A 20,040-nucleotide genomic window follows, 5' to 3' on the forward strand; every position below is an offset into this window, starting at 1 on the left:
GGCGTGGGGGCCGGGAGTTTTACCCGCCGCTGCTGCTAGCCCTTCACCGGTCCCGGAATCGGCGAGAGTTTGCCGCCGATTTTCGTAAAACGCCATAGTTCCCATGCCGGAGCCGGCACTTAGCTGCACAATCGGAGAATCCAGCCCATGGTCACCAATGATTGAGCAATTAAAATTGGGGATGCACAAGAGTCCAGAATTTGAGGAGCATGGAGATCTCTGAGGATTGCTGGGCTGGAGGAGGCTAAAGAGAGAGGGAGAGGACACATTCAAGGTGGGAGAGAATTTGAGATTTGAGGCATTTCAGACCAAGCAGCACGGGGGGTAAAACGGGGGGCCGGGGGGGGGAACAGGATTTGGGGTGTGGACAGCAGATTTCTGGATGAGCTCAGGTTTACAGAATACAAGGAGGAATGAGACACGGCGTTCACAGAGGAACATCACTAATGATTGTGGAAGATTCTCAGTGTAGTGAGGAGGATGTATGACAGATTAAAGGGATTCATATGGCAGAAGAGGACTAGAAGAGTTGGTGAGTAGGACTGTGACAAAAAGGCTGATAAGACGGTAAGATATAGGAGCAGAATTAGGCCACTCGGCCCATCGAGTCTGCTCCGCCATTCAATCACGGCTGATATTTTTGTCATCCCCATTCTCCTGCCTTCTCGGCAGCACAGCGGTTAGCACAGTTGCTTCACAGCTCCAGGGTCCCAGGTTCGATTCCCGGCTCGGGTCACCGTCTGTGCGGAGTCTGCACGTTCTCCCCGTGTCTGCGTGGGTTTCCTCCGGGTCCTCCGATTTCCTCACACAGTCCAAAGATGTGCAGGATTGCCTATGCTAAAAAACGGTTAGGTGGCATTATGGGGCTGGTGTGGGGATAGGATGGAGGTGGGGCTTAGGTAGTGTGCTCTTTCCAAGGGCCGGTGCAAACGTGATGGGCCAAATGGCCTCCTTCTGCACTGTAAATTCTATGATTCTGTGACTCTTCCCATAACTCCTGATCCCCTTATTAATCAAGAACCTATCTTTCTCTGTCTTAAAGATACTCAGAGATTTGGCCTCCACAGCCTTCTGCGGCAAAGAGTTCCACAGATTCAACACCCTCTGGCTGAAGAAATTCCTCATTCCTGTTTTAAAGAATTACTGGAGGGCAGCACGGTAGCATAGTGCTTAGCACAATTGCTTCACAGCTCCAGGGTCCCAGGTTCGATTCCCCGCTGGGTCACTGTCTGTGTGGAGTCTGCACGTTTACCCGTGTGTGCGTGGGTTTCCTCCGGGTGCTCTGGTTTCCTCCCACAGTCCAAAGATGTGCGGGTTAGGTGGATTGGCCATGATAAATTGCCCTTTGTGTCCAGAATTGCCCTTAGTGTTGGGTGGGGTTACTGGGTTATGGGGATAGGGTGGAGGTGTTGACCTTGGGTAGGGTGCTCTTTCCGGGAGCCGGTGCAGACTCGATGGGCCGAATGGCCTCCTTCTGCACTGTAAATTCTATGATTAAGCATCGCGAAGCCCTGATACAATACGCCAGATTAAATTCCAGCACCTTTGTAGGAAGACCTCATTTTAATAATTGCCTGCAAATCACGCCAGCTTGTAGGATGAACCCTCATAAATGTGGATAATATTAATAGAAGCGAGATATTGTGGCTTATTCGCCAAATTTAACTGTACTTGGGGTAATTTAAAGGCTGAGAAAGTACAGTATCATTTCACTGTAGGCCTTTGATGCAATGCTTTTTATGGCTACATCCCTAATACAGAAGCCATATACAACAAGTTCTCTTGACTATTTTTTTGTATGAAAAGGCAGTGTTATGTAGAGGCTCCACAGTTTCGAATTTCTTATGAAAAGGGTACTGTTATTTTCCTTCAGTCATTTAGTCGCCAACTTCAATTTTTTACTTTTACACATCGTGTGGGGAGAGGGCAGAACAGGAGATGGAATTTTTCTCCATTCGGTCTCTTTCCAACCCTCACCTCATGACTCTCACCCAAGGACAGCGCTGGGCTTCCTGGTCTGGGTTGCTGCTGGGTTTTGCCTGAGGCTGGAGACAGGCTAGGGGGTGAAATCTGCCTCTGGTGTCAGTGCCCTGTTGGGTGAGGTCAGACCAGCCGGCCGTGACACACAGACAGATTGTAAATCAGGCTGCTGACACGCCACTGCTCTGGATATAGGAACCGGAGGAGGCCATTTGGCCCCACTAGCCTGTTCCGTCATTCACTCAAATAGTGAGCGATCTGTTTCTGAACCTCATCAACCCAATTTAGATCCTTAGCCCTTAATATGGAAATAGGTAACAGGTAAGTCATGATCTCATTGAATATTGGAACAGGCTCGGGGTGGGGGCGGGGGGACGGGACGACACTAAATGGTCTGCTCCTGTTACCATGTACTCCTGCCTATCACCATCTTGATATGAAATGAAATGAAAATCGCTTATTGTCACGAGTAGGCTTCAATGAAGTTACTGTGAAAAGCCCCTAGTCGCCACATTCCGGCGCCTGTCCGGGGAGGCTGGTATGGCATGGTAGCACAGTGGTTAGCACTGTTGCTTCACAGCGCCAGGGACCCGGGGTTCGATTTCCGGCTTGGGTCACTGTCTGTGCGGAGTCTGCACGTTCGCCCCGCGTCTGCGCGGGTTTCCTCCGGGAATCGAAGCCGGGTTCCTGGAGCTGTGAAGCAACGGTGCTAACCACTGTGCTACCATGCCGCCCAATTCACCTCACAAGCACGTCTTTCAGGGCTAGTGGGAGGAAACCAGAGCACCCGTTTAACCCTCGACCACAGAGATGGGAGGGTTACCAAATTTAAGAACCACAAAAAGAGATGGAGCCTTTTGCTTTCCAAAGGTGAAGAGTGTTCACAACAAGCCAGTGGTATTTGGTATTGCATCAACTGTCCTTGTAGTAATGATTTATTTTTTTAAAAGCTTGAGTCAAAGATTAGGATACATGAATGGAAAGAATTTTCTTCAACACCTTTGGCTACAGAGCAAAGTCCTATTTATATTGAAATACGAATTCCCTCCGACCGTCACGGAGTCTCCAGGACCTCTGAGACTTATCACAATCTCATGAGAAGTCAGCGATAAGCATGCAGATAGCGAATTCTCTTTTTGAACTGGGGCTTTGCATTGGATGGGCTCAGAGATAGTGCAGTCCATACTGGCTCCGGGGAGTCCTGAATGTGCGCTCGTCTGGGCAAAATAGACTCAGACCCGATCATGGATCAAGTCAATTGTGTTGTCCAGTCTAGCTTCGGCCTTCCTGTGCAATGGTCATTGTTCTTTGAATATACAAAGCTTTGTGACTTATCAGTTCAGAAGAAAGACTTGAAGGGGCAGCACGGTGAAGTGTAGTCACTGTGGTAATGTAGGAAATGTGACAATTTGTGCACAGCCAATCCCACACAAGCAACAATGAAGTAGCAACCAGATAATCTGTTTCGGTGATGTTGTTTGACAGATAAATATTGTCCAGCCTCGTGAACCCTCTCCCCAAATTTTCTTTCAAATAGTGCAATAGGATCTTCGATGTCTACCTGAGAGGGCAGATGGGGCCTCAGTTAATCGAAAGACAAAACCTCTCACCGTCCAACACTTCCTTGGTCCTGCAGAGGAACCACACACTCAATAGCCCTGTTGCAATTGTATAAGGTGTTAGTGTGGCCACACCTGGAGTATTGTGTTCAGTTTTGGTCTCCTTACTTGAGAAAGGACGTACTGGCGCTGGAGGGTGTGCAGAGGAGATTCACTAGGTTAATCCTGGAGCTGAAGGGGTTGGATTATGAGGAGAGGTTGAGTAGACTGGGACTGTACTCGTTGGAATTTAGAAGGATGAGGGGGGATCTTATAGAAACATTTAAAATTATGAAGGGAATAGATAGGATAGATGCGGGCAGGTTGTTTCCACTGGCGGGTGACAGCAGAACTAGGGGACATAGCCTCAAAATAAGGGGAAGTAGATTTAGGACTGAGTTTAGGAGGAACTTCTTCACCCAAAGGGTTGTGAATCTATGGAATTCCTTGCCCAGTGAAGCAGTTGAGGCTCCTTCATTACATGTTTTTAAGGTAAAGATAGATAGTTTTTTGAAGAATAAAGGGATTAAGGGTTATGGTGTTCGGGCCGGAAAGTGGAGCTGAGTCCACAAAAGATCAGCCATGATCTCATTGAATGGCGGAGCAGGCTCGAGGGGCCAGATGGCCGACTCCTGCTCCTAGTTCTTATGTTCTTATGTCTCGAGTGGGGATGGGGGGTGAACACAGGAACAGGCCATTCAGCTCCCCAATCCTGTTCCAGCGTTCAGAGAGATCATGGCTGATCTACATCGTTGCTCCATTCGTCAGCCTTGCTCCTCGCCCAACAAATATTTGTTGAAATGGTCAATTGATCCGGAGCCTCAACAATTTCGTTTGGCGGGGCAGAGTTTCAGATTCTCAATTTTTAAAAAATAAATTAAGAGTACCTAATTATCTTTTCCCAATTTAGCCTGGCCAATCCACGTACCCAGCACATCTTTGGGTTGTGGGGGTGAGGCCCACCCAGACACGGGGAGAATGTGCAAGCTCCACACGGACAGTGACCCGGGGCTGGAATGGAACCTGGGACCTTGGTGCCGTGAGGCAGCACTGCTAACCACTGTGCCACCCTTGCAGATTCTCAATTTGCCACAATATCTGACTCAAGACGTGGATGACATCCAACGAGCCATAACTGCACCGCCATTTCATTGAACACTGGTTGACCAATTGCATCTCAGAGCCTTCACTTTGCCAGCTGCCCTATCACAGAATCGCAGGTACTTCATTGCAGCAAAAGTCCTTCAACCCATCGAGTCTGCACCGACACATGAACAATACCTGACCTGTGTACCTAATCCCATTTGCCAGCACTTGGCCCATAACCATGTATGTTATGACGTCAAGTGTTCATCTAGGTACTTTTTAAAGGATTGATTGAGTGATTTGATTTATTGTCACATGTACCAAAGTACAGTGAAAAGTATTTTTCTGCGGCCGAGGGAACGTACACAGTACGTACATAGTAGACACAAGAATAATCGACAGGGAACATTGACAAGTGGTACATCGACAAACAGTGATTGGTTATAATGCGGAACAAGGGGCCAAACAAAGCAAATACATGAGCAAGAGCGGCATAGGGCGTCGTGAATAGTGTTCTTACAGGGAACAGATCAGTCCGAGGGGGAGTCGTTGAGGAGTCCTGTAGCTGTGGGGAAGAAGCTGTTCCTATGTCTGGATGTGCGGGTCTTCAGACTTCTGTACCTTCTGCCTGATGGAAGGGTTTGAAGCACCCCGCCTCTACCACCCTCACCACCCCGCCTCTACCACCCTCACCACCCTCTGGGTAAAAAAGCTTTTCCCCAAATTCCCCCCAAACCTCCCGCCCCTCACCTTGAACATGTGACCCCTCATAACTGACCCTTCAACTAAGGGGAACAGCTGCTCCCTACCCACCCTGTCCATGCCCCTCATAACCGTGTCCACCTCGATCAGGTCACCCCTCAGTCTTCTCTGCTCCAACGAAAACAACCCGAGCCTATCCAACCTCTCTTCATAACTTAAATGCTCCATCCCGGGCATCATTCCAACGAGTTGCCTCTGCACCCCCTCCAGTACAATCACATCCTTCCTATAATGTGGCGACCAGAACTGCACACAGTACTGCAGCTGTGGTCTCACCAAAGTTCTATACAACTCCAACATGACCTCCCTGCTTTTGTAATCTATGCCACGGTTGATAAAGGCAAGTGGCCCATTTGCCTTTTTCACCACCCCATTAACCTGCTCTCCCACCTTCAGAGATCTATGGACAAACACGCCAAGGTCCCTTTGTTCCTCAGAACTTCGCAGTGTCATGCCATTCATTGAATACTTTCTTGTCAAATTTCTCCTTCCGAAGTGTATCACCTCACACTTTTCAGGGTTAAATTCCATCTGCCACTAATTTGCCCACTTCATAGAATTTACAGTGCAGAAGGAGGCTATTCGGCCCATTGAGTCTGCACCAGTCCTTGGAAAGCGCACCCTACTTAAGCCCACACCTGCACCCTATCCCCCTAACCCAGTAGCCCCACCTAACCTTTTTGGACTCGAAGGGCAATTTAGCATGGCCAATCCACCTAACCTGCACACCTTTGGACTGTGGGAGGAAACTGGAGCAGCCGGAGGAAATCCACGCACACACTGGGAGAACGTGCAGACTCCGCACAGACAGTGACCCAAGCAGGAAATCGAACCCGGGTCCCTGGTGCTGTGAAGCAACGGTGCTACCACTGTGCTACTGTGCTAGGGGCTAGGACTCGTATCTCTATATATGTTCACAAGTTAAACACCTGTACACAATGTTACAACCTGCCCCGGTGCTCTGTCAGAAGGGTGTGACTTGGCTGGCCGCATAGGGGTGCACTCGAAGGCTGGGCTTGCCTCAATGACCACAGTTCAGCCAGTGCTCACTACTCCGGTGTCCCCCCTCCACTGGCTCCATTGCAACCCTAAGGATTCAACGGGACTGTGTGAAGGAATGGCCAGCTCGCATTCAGGAATCACCCAGGTGAACGATGTGACCGTGGGCAGGAGTCAGATGTTGTGAAATGATGTGGAGCACCAGCTCATTGCAGAGCAAGCTGTCATCATCCTCCATCCCATGGACCATACCCAGGGCCCGCACCCATGTTGCCTCCCTGGTGCAAGGGTCAAGGATGTCTCGGAGCGGCTGAAGGACATTCGGGGGGGGGGGGGGGGGGGGGGGGGGGGTAAACAGCCAGCTGTCGTGGTGCACATAGGCACAAATGATATAGATTAAAAATGGGACGAGGTCACACAAGCTGAATTCAGGGAGTTAGGAATTAAACTAAAAAGTAGGACCTCAAAGGTATTAATCTCAGGATTGCTACCAGTGCCACGAGCTAGTCAGAGTAGGAATGTCAGGATAGATAGGATGAATGCGTGGCTCGAGAGATGGTGCAAAAGGGAGGGATTCAATTTCCTGGGGCATTGGAACCGGTTCTGGGCGAGGTGGGACCAGTACAAACCGGATGGTCCTCACCTGGGCAGGACTGGAACCGATGTCCTGGGGGGGGAGGGGGTTTGCTAGAGCTGTTGGGGAGGGTTTAAACTAATGTGGCAGGGGGATGGGAACCAACGCAGGAAGTCGGAAGGTAGTAAAACACGGACATAAACAAAAGGCAGTAAGGGGAAAAGTGTAAGGCAGAGAAGCCATAGTCAAAGATCAAAGAGGGTGACAGTGCAAGGTGCAGTGACTGAGGGGAGCTCAGTGAATAGGCCCAGTAATACAAAAAGGAATAAAATGGGAAGTAAAAACATAAATGGTAAGCGACGCGGCAGGTTGCTACATGAAGATATGGGTTCAACGACAAGGAAAATTAGGAGAAAAGTTAAGAGGAAATATAACTTAGGAGAGGTTACTGATCGAGGTGTTAAGATTCAAAACAGAGGTATAAAAGCCAACATAAGTGTACCTTACCTGAATGCTCGTAGTATTCGGAATAAGGTAAATGAGTTGATGGCGCAAATCATCGTGAATGACTATGATTTAGTGGCCATTACTGAAACATGGTTAAAGGATGGTCAAGTTTTGGGCAGCACGGTAGCATGGTGGTTAGCATAAATGCTTCACAGCTCCAGGGTCCCAGGTTCGGTTCCCAGCTGGGTCACTGTCTGTGCGGAGTCTGCACGTCCTCCCCGTGTGTGCATAGGTTTCCGCCGGGTGCTCCGGTTTCCTCCCACAGTCCAAAGATGTGCGGGTTAGGTGGATTGGGAATGCTAAATTGCTCGTAGTGTCCTTAATAAGTGGGGGGGTGGGGGGGGGGGGGGGGGGGCGGGGTTGTTGGGTTACGGGTATAGGGTGGATACGTGGGTTTGGGTAGGGTGATCATTGCTCGGCACAACATCGAGGGCCAAAGGGCCTGTTCTGTGCTGTACTGTTCTAAGACTGGGAGTTAAATATCCGAGGGTATCAAACAATTTGGAATGACAGAGTGGATGGTAAGGGAGGTGGTGTAGCTCTGTTATTTAAGGATGACATCCGGGCAATAGTAAGGGATGACATCAGTGCTATGGAGGATAAGGTTGAATCCATTTGGGTGGAAATCAGGAATAGTAAGGTGAAAAAGTCACTGATAGGAGTAGTCTATTGGCCACCAAATAGTAACATTATGGTGGGGCAGGCAATAAACAAAGAAATAACTGATGCATGTAGAAATGGTACTGCAGTTATCATGGGGGATTTTAATCTACATGTTGATTGATTTAACCAGGTTGGTCAAGGCAGCCTTGAGGAGGAGTTTACAGAATGTATCCACGATAGTTTCCTAGAACAGTATGTAATGGAACCTACGAGGGAACAAGCGGTCCTAGATCTGGTCCTCTGTAATGAGAGAGGGTTGATTTAATGCTCTCATAGTTAGGGATCCTCTCGGAAGGAGCGATCACAATATGGTGGAATTTGAAATACAGATGGAAGGTGAGAAGGTAAAATCAAACACTACTGTTTTGTGCTTAAACAAAAGAGATTACAATGGGATGAGAGAAGAGCTAGCTAAGGTAGACTGGGAGCAAAGACTTTATGGTGGAACAGTCGAGGAACAGTGGAGAACCTTCCAAGCAATTTTTCAGTGCTCAGCAAAGGTTTATACCAACATAAAGGAAGGACGGCAGAAAGAGGGAAAATCGGCCGTGGATATCTAAGGAAATAAGGGAGAGTATCAAATTGAAGAAAAAAGCATACAAAGTGGCAAAGATTGGTGGGAGACTAGAGGACTGGGAAATCTTTAGGGGGCAACAGAAAGCTATTAAAAAAAGCTATAAAGAAGAGTAAAATAGATTATGAGAGTAAACTTGCTCAGAATATAAAAACAGATAGTAAAAGTTTCTACAAATATATAAAACATTAAAAGAGTGGCTAAGGTAAATATTGGTCCTTTAGAGGATGAGAAGGGAGATTTAATAATGGGAGATGAGGAAATGGTCGAGGAACTGAACAGGTTTTTGGGACGGTCTTCACAGTGGAAGACACAAATAACATGCCAGTGACTGATAGAAATGAGGCTATGACAGGTGAGGACCTTGAGAGGATTGTTATCACTAAGGAGGTAGTGATGGGCAAGCTAATTGGGCTAACTGGGTAGACAAGTCTCCTGGCCCTGATGGCTAGGGAAATTGCAAATGCACTAGTGATAATTTACCAAAATTCGCTAGACTCTGGGGTGGTCCCGGCGGATTGGAAATTAGCAACTGTGACACCACTGTTTAAAAAAGGAGATAGGCAGAAAGTGGGTAATTATAGGCCAGTGAGCTTAACTTCGGTAGTAGGGAAGATGCTGGAATCTATCATCAAGAAAGAAATAGCGAGGCATCTGGATGGAAATTTTCCCATTGGGCAGACGCAGCATGGGTTCATAAAGGGCAGGTCGTGCCTAACTAATTTAGTGGATTTTTTCGAGGACATTACCAGTGCGGTAGATAACGGGGAGCCAACGGATGTGGTATATCTGGATTTCCAGAAAGCCTTTGACAAGGTGCCACACAAAAGGTTGCTGCATAAGATAAAGATGCATGGCATTAGGGGTAAAGTAGTAGCATGGATTGAGGATTGGTTAATTAATAGAAAGCAAAGAGTGGGGATTAATGGGTGTTTCTCTGGTTGGCAATCAGTAGCTAGTGGTGTCCCTCAGGGATCAGTGTTGGGCCCACAATTGTTCACAATTTACATAGATGATTTGGAGTTGGGGACCAAGGGCAATGTGTCCAAGTTTGCAGACGACACTAAGATAAGTGGTAAAATAAAAAGTGCAGAGGATACTGGAAGTCTGCAGAGGGATTTGGATAGGTTAAGTGAATGGACTAGGGTCTGGCAGATGGAATACAATGTTGACAAATGTGAGGCTATCCATTTTGGTAGGAATAACAGCATTTATTAACAGAATTTTGTCCTTCATTGCTAGAGGTATGGAGTTTAAGACTAGGGAGGTTATGCTGCAATTGTATAAGGTGTTAGTGAGGCCACACCTGGAGTATTGTGTTCAGTTTTAGTCTCCTTACTTGAGAAAGGACGTACTGGCGCCAGAGGGTGTGCAGAGGAGATTCACTAGGTTAATCCCAGAGCTGAAGGGGTTGGATTATGAGGAGAGGTTGAGTAGCGTGCGACTGTACTCGTTGGAATTTAGAAGGATGAGGGGGGATCTTCTAGAAACATATAAAATTATGAAGGGAATAGATAGGATAGATGCGGGCAGATTGTTTCCACTGGTGGGTGAAATCAGAACTAGGGGGACATAGCCTCAAAATAAGGGGAAGTAGATTTAGGACTGAGTTTAGGAGGAACTTCTTCACCCAAAGGGTTGTGAATCAATGGATTTCCTTCCTCAGTGAAGCAGTTGAGGCTCCTTCATTAAATGTTTTTAAGATAAAGATAGATAGTTTTTTGAAGAATAAAGGGATTAAGGGCTATGGTGTTCGGGCCGGAAAGTGGAGCTGAGTCCACAAAAGATCAGCCATGGTCTCACTGAACGGCGGAGCAGGCTCGAGGGGCCAGATGGCCTACTCCTGCTCCTAGTTCTTATCCTGTAGTGCGGCAGTTATGTATCACAGAGGGGGTTGCAGGCAGGGGGCGGGGGTGACGTGGTGGTGGGATATGGTGTCTGTGCCCTTGGCCAGTTCCCCCCCCCCCACACCAAATTGGTGAACATGGAGGCGATCAGAGCGTCCCATGCAGCTCCCATGCCTGCCTGGGCACCAAGTCCTGACCATCCTCCCCCTCCCCCGCATCTTGCACGTCGGACGAGGCCTGGCGTTCATCCTCCTCCTCCAGCACATCACCACTCTGCTGCACGATAATGTGGAGGACGCAGCAGGCCGCCACGCTGAGGGCGACCCTCCCAGCAGCATACTGTATTGGAGGGTCCCTCCAGAGCAGTCCAGGCACCTGAACCGCATCTTCATGATGCTAAAGCACCGCTCAATCACACCCCTGGTCGCTGCATGGGCATCATTGTAGCGGGTCTCCGTGCTAGTCTGTGGCCTCTGGATAGGTTCATGAGCCACGACCGCAGGGGATAACCTGTTGGCCAGGAGCCAATCCCCAGTCAGGGACGAGCCAGGAAGAGGCCGGGAATTGCCGAGTGTGTCAGGATGAAGACGCCGTGCGCACTGCCCGGGTATTGGGTGCAGACGTGTATGATGCGCAGCTCATGGCCACACACCAGCTGCATATTCATCAAGCGGTGCGCATAGGGGGCTACGCATCCCGTCGATCACCTCCCGGACCCAGGGCATCTCGGCGATGGCAGCGAATTCCACTGCCCGTGGTCCACATTGAAATGGATGTATTGTACCGATTGGGCATACAGGGCCTCCGTGACGGCGCGTATGCAGCTGTGCACCAAGCTCTGAGAGATGCTGGACAGGTCCCCACTCGGCGCCTGGAACGGCCCTGTGGCGTTAACATTCAGGGCGACCATCACCTTGATGGCCACCGGGAGCGGGTGCCTTCCCCCATTCCCCCGCGGTGCCAGATGTGCCATGATCTGGCAGATTTGTCGCACTGTCCCCCTGCTTAGCCGGAGTCTTCGACGGCATGCCCGGTCCCACAGGTCCTTGAATGATAGGTGCTGCCGGTACACACGAGGCCTCATACAGCATCTCCTTTGCGCTTCCTACTCCTCCTCCTCGGACTGCTGGGCAGCCGGCTTCCCATCCTCAGCAGCTGCCTCCTATTCCTCTGGGACAGGCTCCGCTGTTCCAGCTTTCCCCTCCTGCAGCTCCAGCGCGCATAACTGCAGGACGTCCCCCAGGGGCATGGGTAGATGTGATGGTGGAGAGTGGGGTGCGAGGGTGGTGAGGTGGGGCCACCCATACGGCAGGTGGCACCCTGCAGAACCAGGGGCCAATGTGGTTGGTCAGTTGGAGTGTGCAGCAAGATGGCTGCTTTCCAGGCTGCAGCAATGGTGGTCCGTGTCTGGACACCTCCCTAGTCCCGTGAGGGTTTACCCAGGCCCCACACACCTTCCCCCCCTTCACCCCTGACAGGGTCCCCCACCCCGGCCAGTGTCAGGACCAACAGCCCACAGTCACACCTCTCCGTGTCCTGCCTCCACTCTCTCCCTCATCATCCACGGCATGTTTCGTGATTTTTAAAAGCACAAGTGAACCTCGCCGTCGGGAATTTCCCCCGGGGGAGGCGGAGAACCACGGAGGCCCTGGAGAATACCTGGTCAGGCCCGCGAATGATGTGCAAACGGCGTTTATCGTTCATGCAGAGTAGAACGCGTTGACGTCGCTGTGGAGGGACCGGAGAATTGCGGTTTGGCGTGAAACCAGCGCCCGCCACGATTTCGGATCAAAACCGATTCTCCGCCCAATCGCATTTCTGCCATCATTCTGCCCCATATAACTCACTGTAAAGCATTGTGGGATGACCTGAGATTGTGAAAGATGCGATTTAAACACAATTTCTTTCTGCACATGCTTCAATTATTCATCTGCAGATACTGGCAGCGTTTCTTTATTGTCTTGAGTTGTTTGTGCTGCTTTCTTACAGCAACAGGACTTCAGCCCTGATCAGGAGGTACTTGATCACTCTGGGCGGACTTTGTATTCTTATCTCCCTTCTTCCAAATTCATGTCACTGGCAAGGCACAGACATTGTAGGCGAGAACCTCTGAGCCTACATGACTCGGTATCAAACCGTGTACAGCCACCCGCAAGTGTCTAAAACTAAAATGATAACGCAGCTCATCTGTTAGAGCAGAAGTCACAGGCTGTTGCCTTCATAGAAATGAAAGGTTCCCTGGAGGATGAGATGGAACAGTGTGTTAATACCGCTGGGACTGAATCCAATTTCCACAACACGGAGCGGGGTTGTCCATCTCCGCCCTTTGACAGCTGAAGTCCTCGGCATGGATGGTCTCCAACTCCCAGTGGAATCCCCCTCGCTTCCCGCAGTAATTGTCACTAATTGGGCAACCGCCTGTTGGCTAAACCACAGAGATTACACCAAGCTGTTGTGGTAGGGTGGGTGGTTTACCCCTGAGCTTTGACGTTGGGAGGCCAGACAGAGAGGCGACTTTGACCTGCGACTCAAGGTACCTTGCCCTGTTCTCTTGCCTTTGACTGCGCCAGGAATGGAGGGGACCCCAACCCCACCGTCCCACGAACCTCTCTCCACCCCCTTACCTTGTAACGGCTGCTCCTCTTCACGATTTCAGGGTCGGGTTTGCTGCTCAACTCTCGCTGGACACTTGATGGCCCACAATCCTCTGCAGGCGAACAGAGACGGGGAGGGGTTTGCGATGTAAAACTGAATGCGTGGAAGAGGGCGTGGTGTCTGAAAGTCGATCTCCAAACAATTTGGAAAGTCAAAATTAACACTCAACGTGCTTTTGTCCTGGGACAGCCAGGGAAACGTTAAAGAATAAATAAAAACACATACCTGAACAAAAAGGACCAGCGGTTTGCAGATTAAAAGAAAAATTAAACAGCTTTATTTCTGAATAAAAAGTTTTGTCCTGAATAAAAAGCAACATTTGTAAAAAGCAACATTTTTGTTATTTTAAAGAAAAAATGATGCGACCGACGGCAGACTGAAACGATCTTTACAATGAAAATGGAACATTAACGGCAGAGAGCCCCTAAAGATTCACACCGCATTCTGCCCTGAGGACACACAGGAGGCAGTTTTTGGAGGGAAAAGGGGGACGGGGGGGAGTTTAAGAAATAGTAAAAGTTGTGCACGGGAGTCACGGTGAAGCCATTTCGAAAGCAATGGAGAACTTCAGTCAATACGTTTGACGCCTCAATCAACTTCCTGTGTTTTTTTTAAAACATAAAACTCAGCCCAGTGCAAAATGAACTAAAAACCCCAGCTGCTTGTCAAACTCATCCCATCTGTTGTCCCCAAGTTGGCAATCTTGCAGACCCTTTCATTAATTAGACTAAGTAGTTACTACTGCTGGAACACGGGTAATTTGCAACTGTCCAATTTTAATTTGGAGTAACGAATGCTGAACCTATAAATTTTGCCGTCTAAGCGGATTAGAAATAAAGAGGGGGGTGAGGGAAAGACAAAAACAATTGCTCATGCAAAAATAGTGATTATGGGGCTCTGCAATTAAAAAGTGCCTGCGACTTCCCAACTAAGTGGGGGCTCACGAAACGGTGATTTTTTTTTTTAAAAAACAGATTATTAAATTGTTGCATTAAGATAGAAGCACTGCCAGTCACTGAGCAACGACTGTGGTCACCATCACTGGCCAAAGTTGAAACTTGCTGATAATGATAAATGACACGTCGCTTAAAACAGGTAATAATAATAAAACAATGGAGGCTGAAAAATAAGAGGGGAGAGAATGAAGAGGAGAAGGGAATAGGGAAGGGGAAGAAAATGAGAAAGAGGAATGAGCAAGATGAAGAGATTAAAGAGGAACGAGGGAGAGGAACAGAGGACAGAAAGACGAGCGGACACAAAGCTGAAAGAGAAATGGGGGACAGAGGGGTGGTCAGAAGCATCCTTTCTGACATCAGGGTTACTGCCAGTTTATTACTGGCACTTAGTTCACACCCCGAGCAGCTGAGAAACTGCAGTGAATGTTCGGTGACCTGCTCGCTGTGTCACTTTGCTGGAGTTTCACCTCAAAGCCAACCATGAAAAGGAGGAAACGTTGCTCGTGCCACAGATCACAGGGAACTAGAAACAGGCTCCCTGCTCCTCAAATCCTCCGCTACTTTCAGCTACCGTGGACTTTAAAGTTAATTCCTGCTTCTTTGTTGGTATTAGCACGGTAAATGGAAAATAAAATCACCCAGTGACTTTCTGTTCTTTGGAAACAATCGCCACGGCAACCATCGTCATTGTCACGCAAGCAACCTCCTTCATTCGACGACACAGTCCTGGAACCCCCACAGTCCGGCACATTCGACTCCTCTGATGTAGGGAGAGGAAAGAAATGTTCTGGCAAAATATATAATAATGCTGCTGTCACCATCCGTCAGGTTGCCGTGTGGCTTCTACTTAAAAAAATAGGGGATAGGGTGGGAAGGCGGGGCAATGAGGGGAAGTACCACTTTTTGTTTAAAATAAGTTATCGGCTTTAAAATCAGCTAAAAATTCCTTTGCTTTTCTTTTTCTTCTGCTTTGCGATGGAAGGTACTGAATTTCTCGGAGCTGAAGTTTGAAGACTGTGGACTGCCTGAAATATAATGGGGAGAAAATATTAGTATGGGAATAAACAATTATAATTACTTTTGCGATCTTAGATTCAAAGAACAAAGAACGTTATAGCACAGGAACAGGCCCTTCGGCCCTCCAAACATGCATCGACCATGCGGCCCATCTGAACTAAAACGCTCTAACCTTCTGGGGACCATACTTCTCTTTTCCCCAACCGATCATATATTTGTCAAGACGTCCCATAAAAGTCATTATCGTATCTGTTTTCACTATCTCCCCTGTCAGCGAGTTCCAGAGTCAGAGAGTTTTACAACAGGCCCACCTTGTCCATGACGCCCAGTTTCTGCCACTAAGCTGGTCACAATTGCCCACATGTGGCCCATATCCCTCTATACCCAGCTTTCCCATAACTGTCAAAATGCTTTTTAACAGACAAAATCGTACCCGCCTCTCTGACTGCCTCTGGCAGCTCGTTCCAGGCACACACCATCCTCTGTGTGAATAAAATTGCCCCTCTGAACCCTTTTGTATCTCTCCCCTCTCACCTTAAACCTATGCCCTCTAATTTTAGACTCTCCTACGTTTGGGAAAAGTTGTTAATTACCTCATCTACGCCTCTCATTATTTTATAGACCTCTATAAGATCACCCCAAGCCTCCGATGCTCCAGGGAAAAAGGTCCCAGCCTATCCAGCCTCTCCTTATAACTCAGACCATCAAGTCCCGGTAGCAGCCTCGTAGATCTCTTCTGCACTCTTTCTAATTTAATGATATCCTTTCTATAATAGGGTGACCAGAACTGAACACCGTATTCCAAATGTGGCCTTACTAATGTCTTGTAGCTGCATGTTTGGAGGGCCAAAGGGCCTGTCCCTGTGCTATAATATTCTTTGTTCTTCAGCAAGACGTCCCAACTCCTGTATTCAATGTTCTGACCAATGAAGCCTAGCATGCTGAATGCCTTCTTCACCACCCTGTCCACCTGCGACTCCCCCTTCAAGGAGCTATGAACCTGTACTCCTAGATCTCTTTGTTCTATAACTCTCCCCATCTTATCTCATGGTTTCCTCCTCCTCTTCCTCCTCGCCCAGTGCCTTTCGTGAGTGGATAATCACTTCTCAGACCTTGATAGGTGGCATTCCAGGCGAGTGCAGCCCAGGAAGGGAATGTCCAGGATGAGTCTGGTTCTTCCCAAGCATCCCCTTGCCCTCCTGCTCCAACGACAGCAGGGCCAAGATGGGGCACTCGACCTATGGGAAATGAGAGTCATGAACTATTGTTCCTCGCTCAGTGACAGTGTTTTCATTTTGAACCGACCTATTGCACTAATATGACACCTATTATTAAATCCATAGAAAAATAGATAGCATCTTTCACAACCAAATAAGTATTTTTTTTTGTAACATAGTCGCTGTTGGAAATGTGGCAACCAATTTGTGCACAGCAAGCTCCCACAAACAGCAATGTGAATTAATGACCAGATCATCTGTTTCAGTGATGTTGGTTCAGGGATAAATTTTGGGCAGCCTCCTTAGTTCACCCGAGAGGTCTCCCAAACACGGCACCTCTGACAGTGCAGCACTCCCTCAGTATTGCAGTGGAACGTCACCCTGGATTCTCTGCTCAGATCCCTGGGGTTGGACTTGAAAGTGAATCTTTGTGCAACAGCGGATAAATCGGAGGTTACCGCTGGCCATGTCACAGGTTATGGTGCATACAATACGCTGAATGACAGCCCAGGAGTACAGCATGTTGCTACACTAACATACTTGGACTACTGCTCTGACCATCACAGATGCCCGACAGATGCACAAGCTGTGAGATTCTGGGTGATCTGCCGTTTATGTAGGAGGTTGTTGGGGCACGGTAAGACCTGCCGGAAACTATGGAAATAGAAGCGTTTTTAAAAGTGAATCAAATAAATACTTGAGAAATAAAATTCAAATCAGTGTGAGGGAAGAGGAGAGAAGGGTGACGACATGTGGGCAGCACGGTAGCATAGTGTTTAGCACTGCGGCTTCACAGTGCCAGGGTCCCAGGTTCGATTCCCGGCTGGGTCACTGCCTGTGCGGAGTCTGCACGTTCTCCCCATGTCTGCGTGGGTCTCCTCCGGGTGCTCCGGTTTCCTCCCACAGTCCAAAGATGTGCAGGTTAGGTGGACTGGGCATGCTAAATTGCCCTAAATGTCCAAAAAAGGTTAGATGGGGTTGTTGGGTTGGGGGGATAGGGTGGAGGTGAGGGCTTAAGTGGGTCGGTGCAGACTCGATGGGCCGAGTGGCCTCCTTCTGTATGTTCTATGGCCGACTCCTTCAGAAAGCTCCCACAACATGCCGGGCCCAAGGTGCTGTAAATATACTATCAGAGTGGACCAGCCAATTTCATTTCAAATTCTTTCCCTATTTTGTGACATTCAAACAGGTCCATTTTGTTTAGCTGACCTCAACCATACAATATCCGTCAATCTCTTTCTTTCTCAGAAGGTAATCTCTCTGCCAATTTATTGAATCAATCGCTCCAAAATAAATCGGGCAGCACAGTAGCATAGTGGCTAGCACTGTTGCTTCACAGCACCAGGGACCCAGGTTCAATTCTGTCACTGTCTGTGCAGAGTCTGCATGTTCTGCCCCTGCCTGCGTGGGTTTCCTCCGGGTGCTCCGGTTTCCTCCCGCAAGTCCCGAAAGACGTGCTTGTTAGATAATTTAGACATTCTGAATTCTCCCTCTGTGTACCCGAACAGGCGCCGGAATGTGGCGACTAGGGGCTTTTCACAGTAACTTCATTGCAGTGTTAATGTAAGCCTACTTGTGACAATAATAAAAATTATCATAGACGGTGAAAGTGGCTAGAACTGTTACTTACTTAATGCCAACATTTCTCGCTAGATCTGAATTTGTTAACTGTTGGGTTTCGAGGCTGGTTTAGTTCAGTTGGCTGGGCACTCACAGGCAAAGGCAGCCTACGGTTATCTAGAACTACAGCCACTTTACTTCACTTAGACTCATCCTTGTTGGTCTGTGAATTCTCTCCAATGTAACAGCAGGCTGCCCAAATCTGCAACTAACATGCTTTGTCATGAAGCCAACCTTGTCCTGGAGGGGGTGGGATAATGGACTACTTATTTTTTAATTCATTCTCAGGATGTGGGCATCACTGACATTCATTTCCCATTTCTAGTGTCCCTTCAGAGGTCTATCCTTGTGGTGGAATGTTCTTTCATAGAATTTACAGTGCAGAAGGAGGCCATTCGGCCCCTCAAGTCTGCACCGGCCCTTGGAAAGAGTACCCCACTTAAGCCCACAACTCCACCCTATCCCCGTAACTCAGTTGCCCCACCAAACCTTTTTGGACACTAAGGGCCATTAGCATGGCCAATCCACCTAACCTACACATCTTTGGCCTGTGGGAGGAAACCGGAGCACCCGGAGGAAACCCACGCAGACACAGGGAGAACGTGCAGACTCCGCACAGTGACCCAAGCCGGGAATCGAACCTGGAACCCTGGAGCTGTGAAGCGACAGTGCTAACCACTATGCTACCACACCGCACCGTGCTGCCCCTTTGTGGGATGTCAGGATCTGATTGTCGTTGGCCCTTCCCTAAACATTTGAGAGTTAATCATATTCCAGTGGATCTGGACTCACATGTAGGCCAGATTAAGAATGGCTGATTTCCTTCCCTGAATGACATTAAACTCCAGACAGGTTTTTACAACGGTTTCATGGTTTTACTGAATTCAAATGTCACCATCTGCCTTGGCAGGATTTGAACCCAGGTCCCCTGGTCTTACTCTGGATCTCTGCAATACCAGTCCAGTGGCAATTCCACTGCACCACTGCCACCCCTAAATGCCTCTTCCCAAATTATTCACCTACCTGTTTTTTTATTCCTGAATTTTCTGCAGGAGTTGGCGCGAACACTTCTTCTTTTGTTTTGATTGAAGCTGTGCCTTGTGCTTCTTCAAGATTGTCCTGTGGATTGCTCCTGTCACCCTCTTCTGCAAATATCAAAAAGTGCTGCAATGGGATGGTGTAACTTCAAGAGCAATGCATTATCATATTATTACAGAAGAAGGCCATTCAGTCCATCGGGTTTGGGCCAAGGATGGTATCACGATCGGTACATGCTTGGAGGGCCGAAGGGCTTGTTCCTGTGCTGCATTGTTGGAGTCTTCACTGACCCTTTGAAAGAACACCCTACCCAGCTCCACCCCCCACCCTGTTCCCATAACCGCATTGGATGTTGAGGGCATACTAGCATGGCAAATTCACTTAACCTGCACATCTTTGGACTGTGGGAGGAAACCCACGCAGACACGGGTAGAATGTGTCACTCTTTTTAAAAATTATTTTAAGAGTACGCAATTCATTTTTGTTCAATTAAATGGCAATTTAGCGTGGCCAATTCACCTACCCTGCACATCTTTGGGTTGTGGGGGTGAAAGCCACGCAGACACGGGGAGAATGTGCAAACTCCACACCGACAGTGACCCAGAGCCGGGACCGAACCAGGGACCTTGGCGCCATGAGGCAGTAGTGCTAACCACATGCGCCACCGTGCTGCCCACTAGATGTGTAAACTCCACACACAGTCACCCGAGGCTGGAATTGAACCCAGGTCCCAGGCGCTGTGAGGCAGCAGTGCTAACCACTGTGCCACCAGTGCTGCCCCCTAGAAAGTGGAGACTTCACACAGACAGTCACCCGAGGCTGGAATTGAACCCGGGTCCCTGGCGCTGTGACGTAGCAGTACTAAGCATTGTGCCACTCCTTTCATCCCTTAGAAAATAAGCTGTTGAATGAAACACAGCCCATCTCAAATTGCTGTCTATGGATGT

At 48.6% G+C, this 20,040-nt stretch overlaps 1 protein-coding gene across 1 annotated transcript in view; it reads right to left on the reverse strand.

The window, feature by feature from the left end:
* Positions 1-13,858: 13,858 nt before the first annotated feature.
* Positions 13,859-20,040, reverse strand: part of nhej1 (nonhomologous end-joining factor 1) — a 293,398-nt gene continuing 287,216 nt past the window's right edge. The window contains exons 7-8 of the mRNA XM_038790125.1: positions 19,079-19,200; positions 13,859-15,226 (exon numbers count right to left, since the gene is read on the reverse strand). Coding sequence (XP_038646053.1) covers positions 15,134-15,226; positions 19,079-19,200 — 215 coding nt within the window. The 3' untranslated portion in view covers positions 13,859-15,133. The remainder of the gene's footprint in view (positions 15,227-19,078; positions 19,201-20,040) is intronic.

This window comes from Scyliorhinus canicula, chromosome 2, assembly GCF_902713615.1.
Source record: "Scyliorhinus canicula chromosome 2, sScyCan1.1, whole genome shotgun sequence".
In the NCBI taxonomy this organism is placed as follows: domain Eukaryota; kingdom Metazoa; phylum Chordata; class Chondrichthyes; order Carcharhiniformes; family Scyliorhinidae; genus Scyliorhinus; species Scyliorhinus canicula.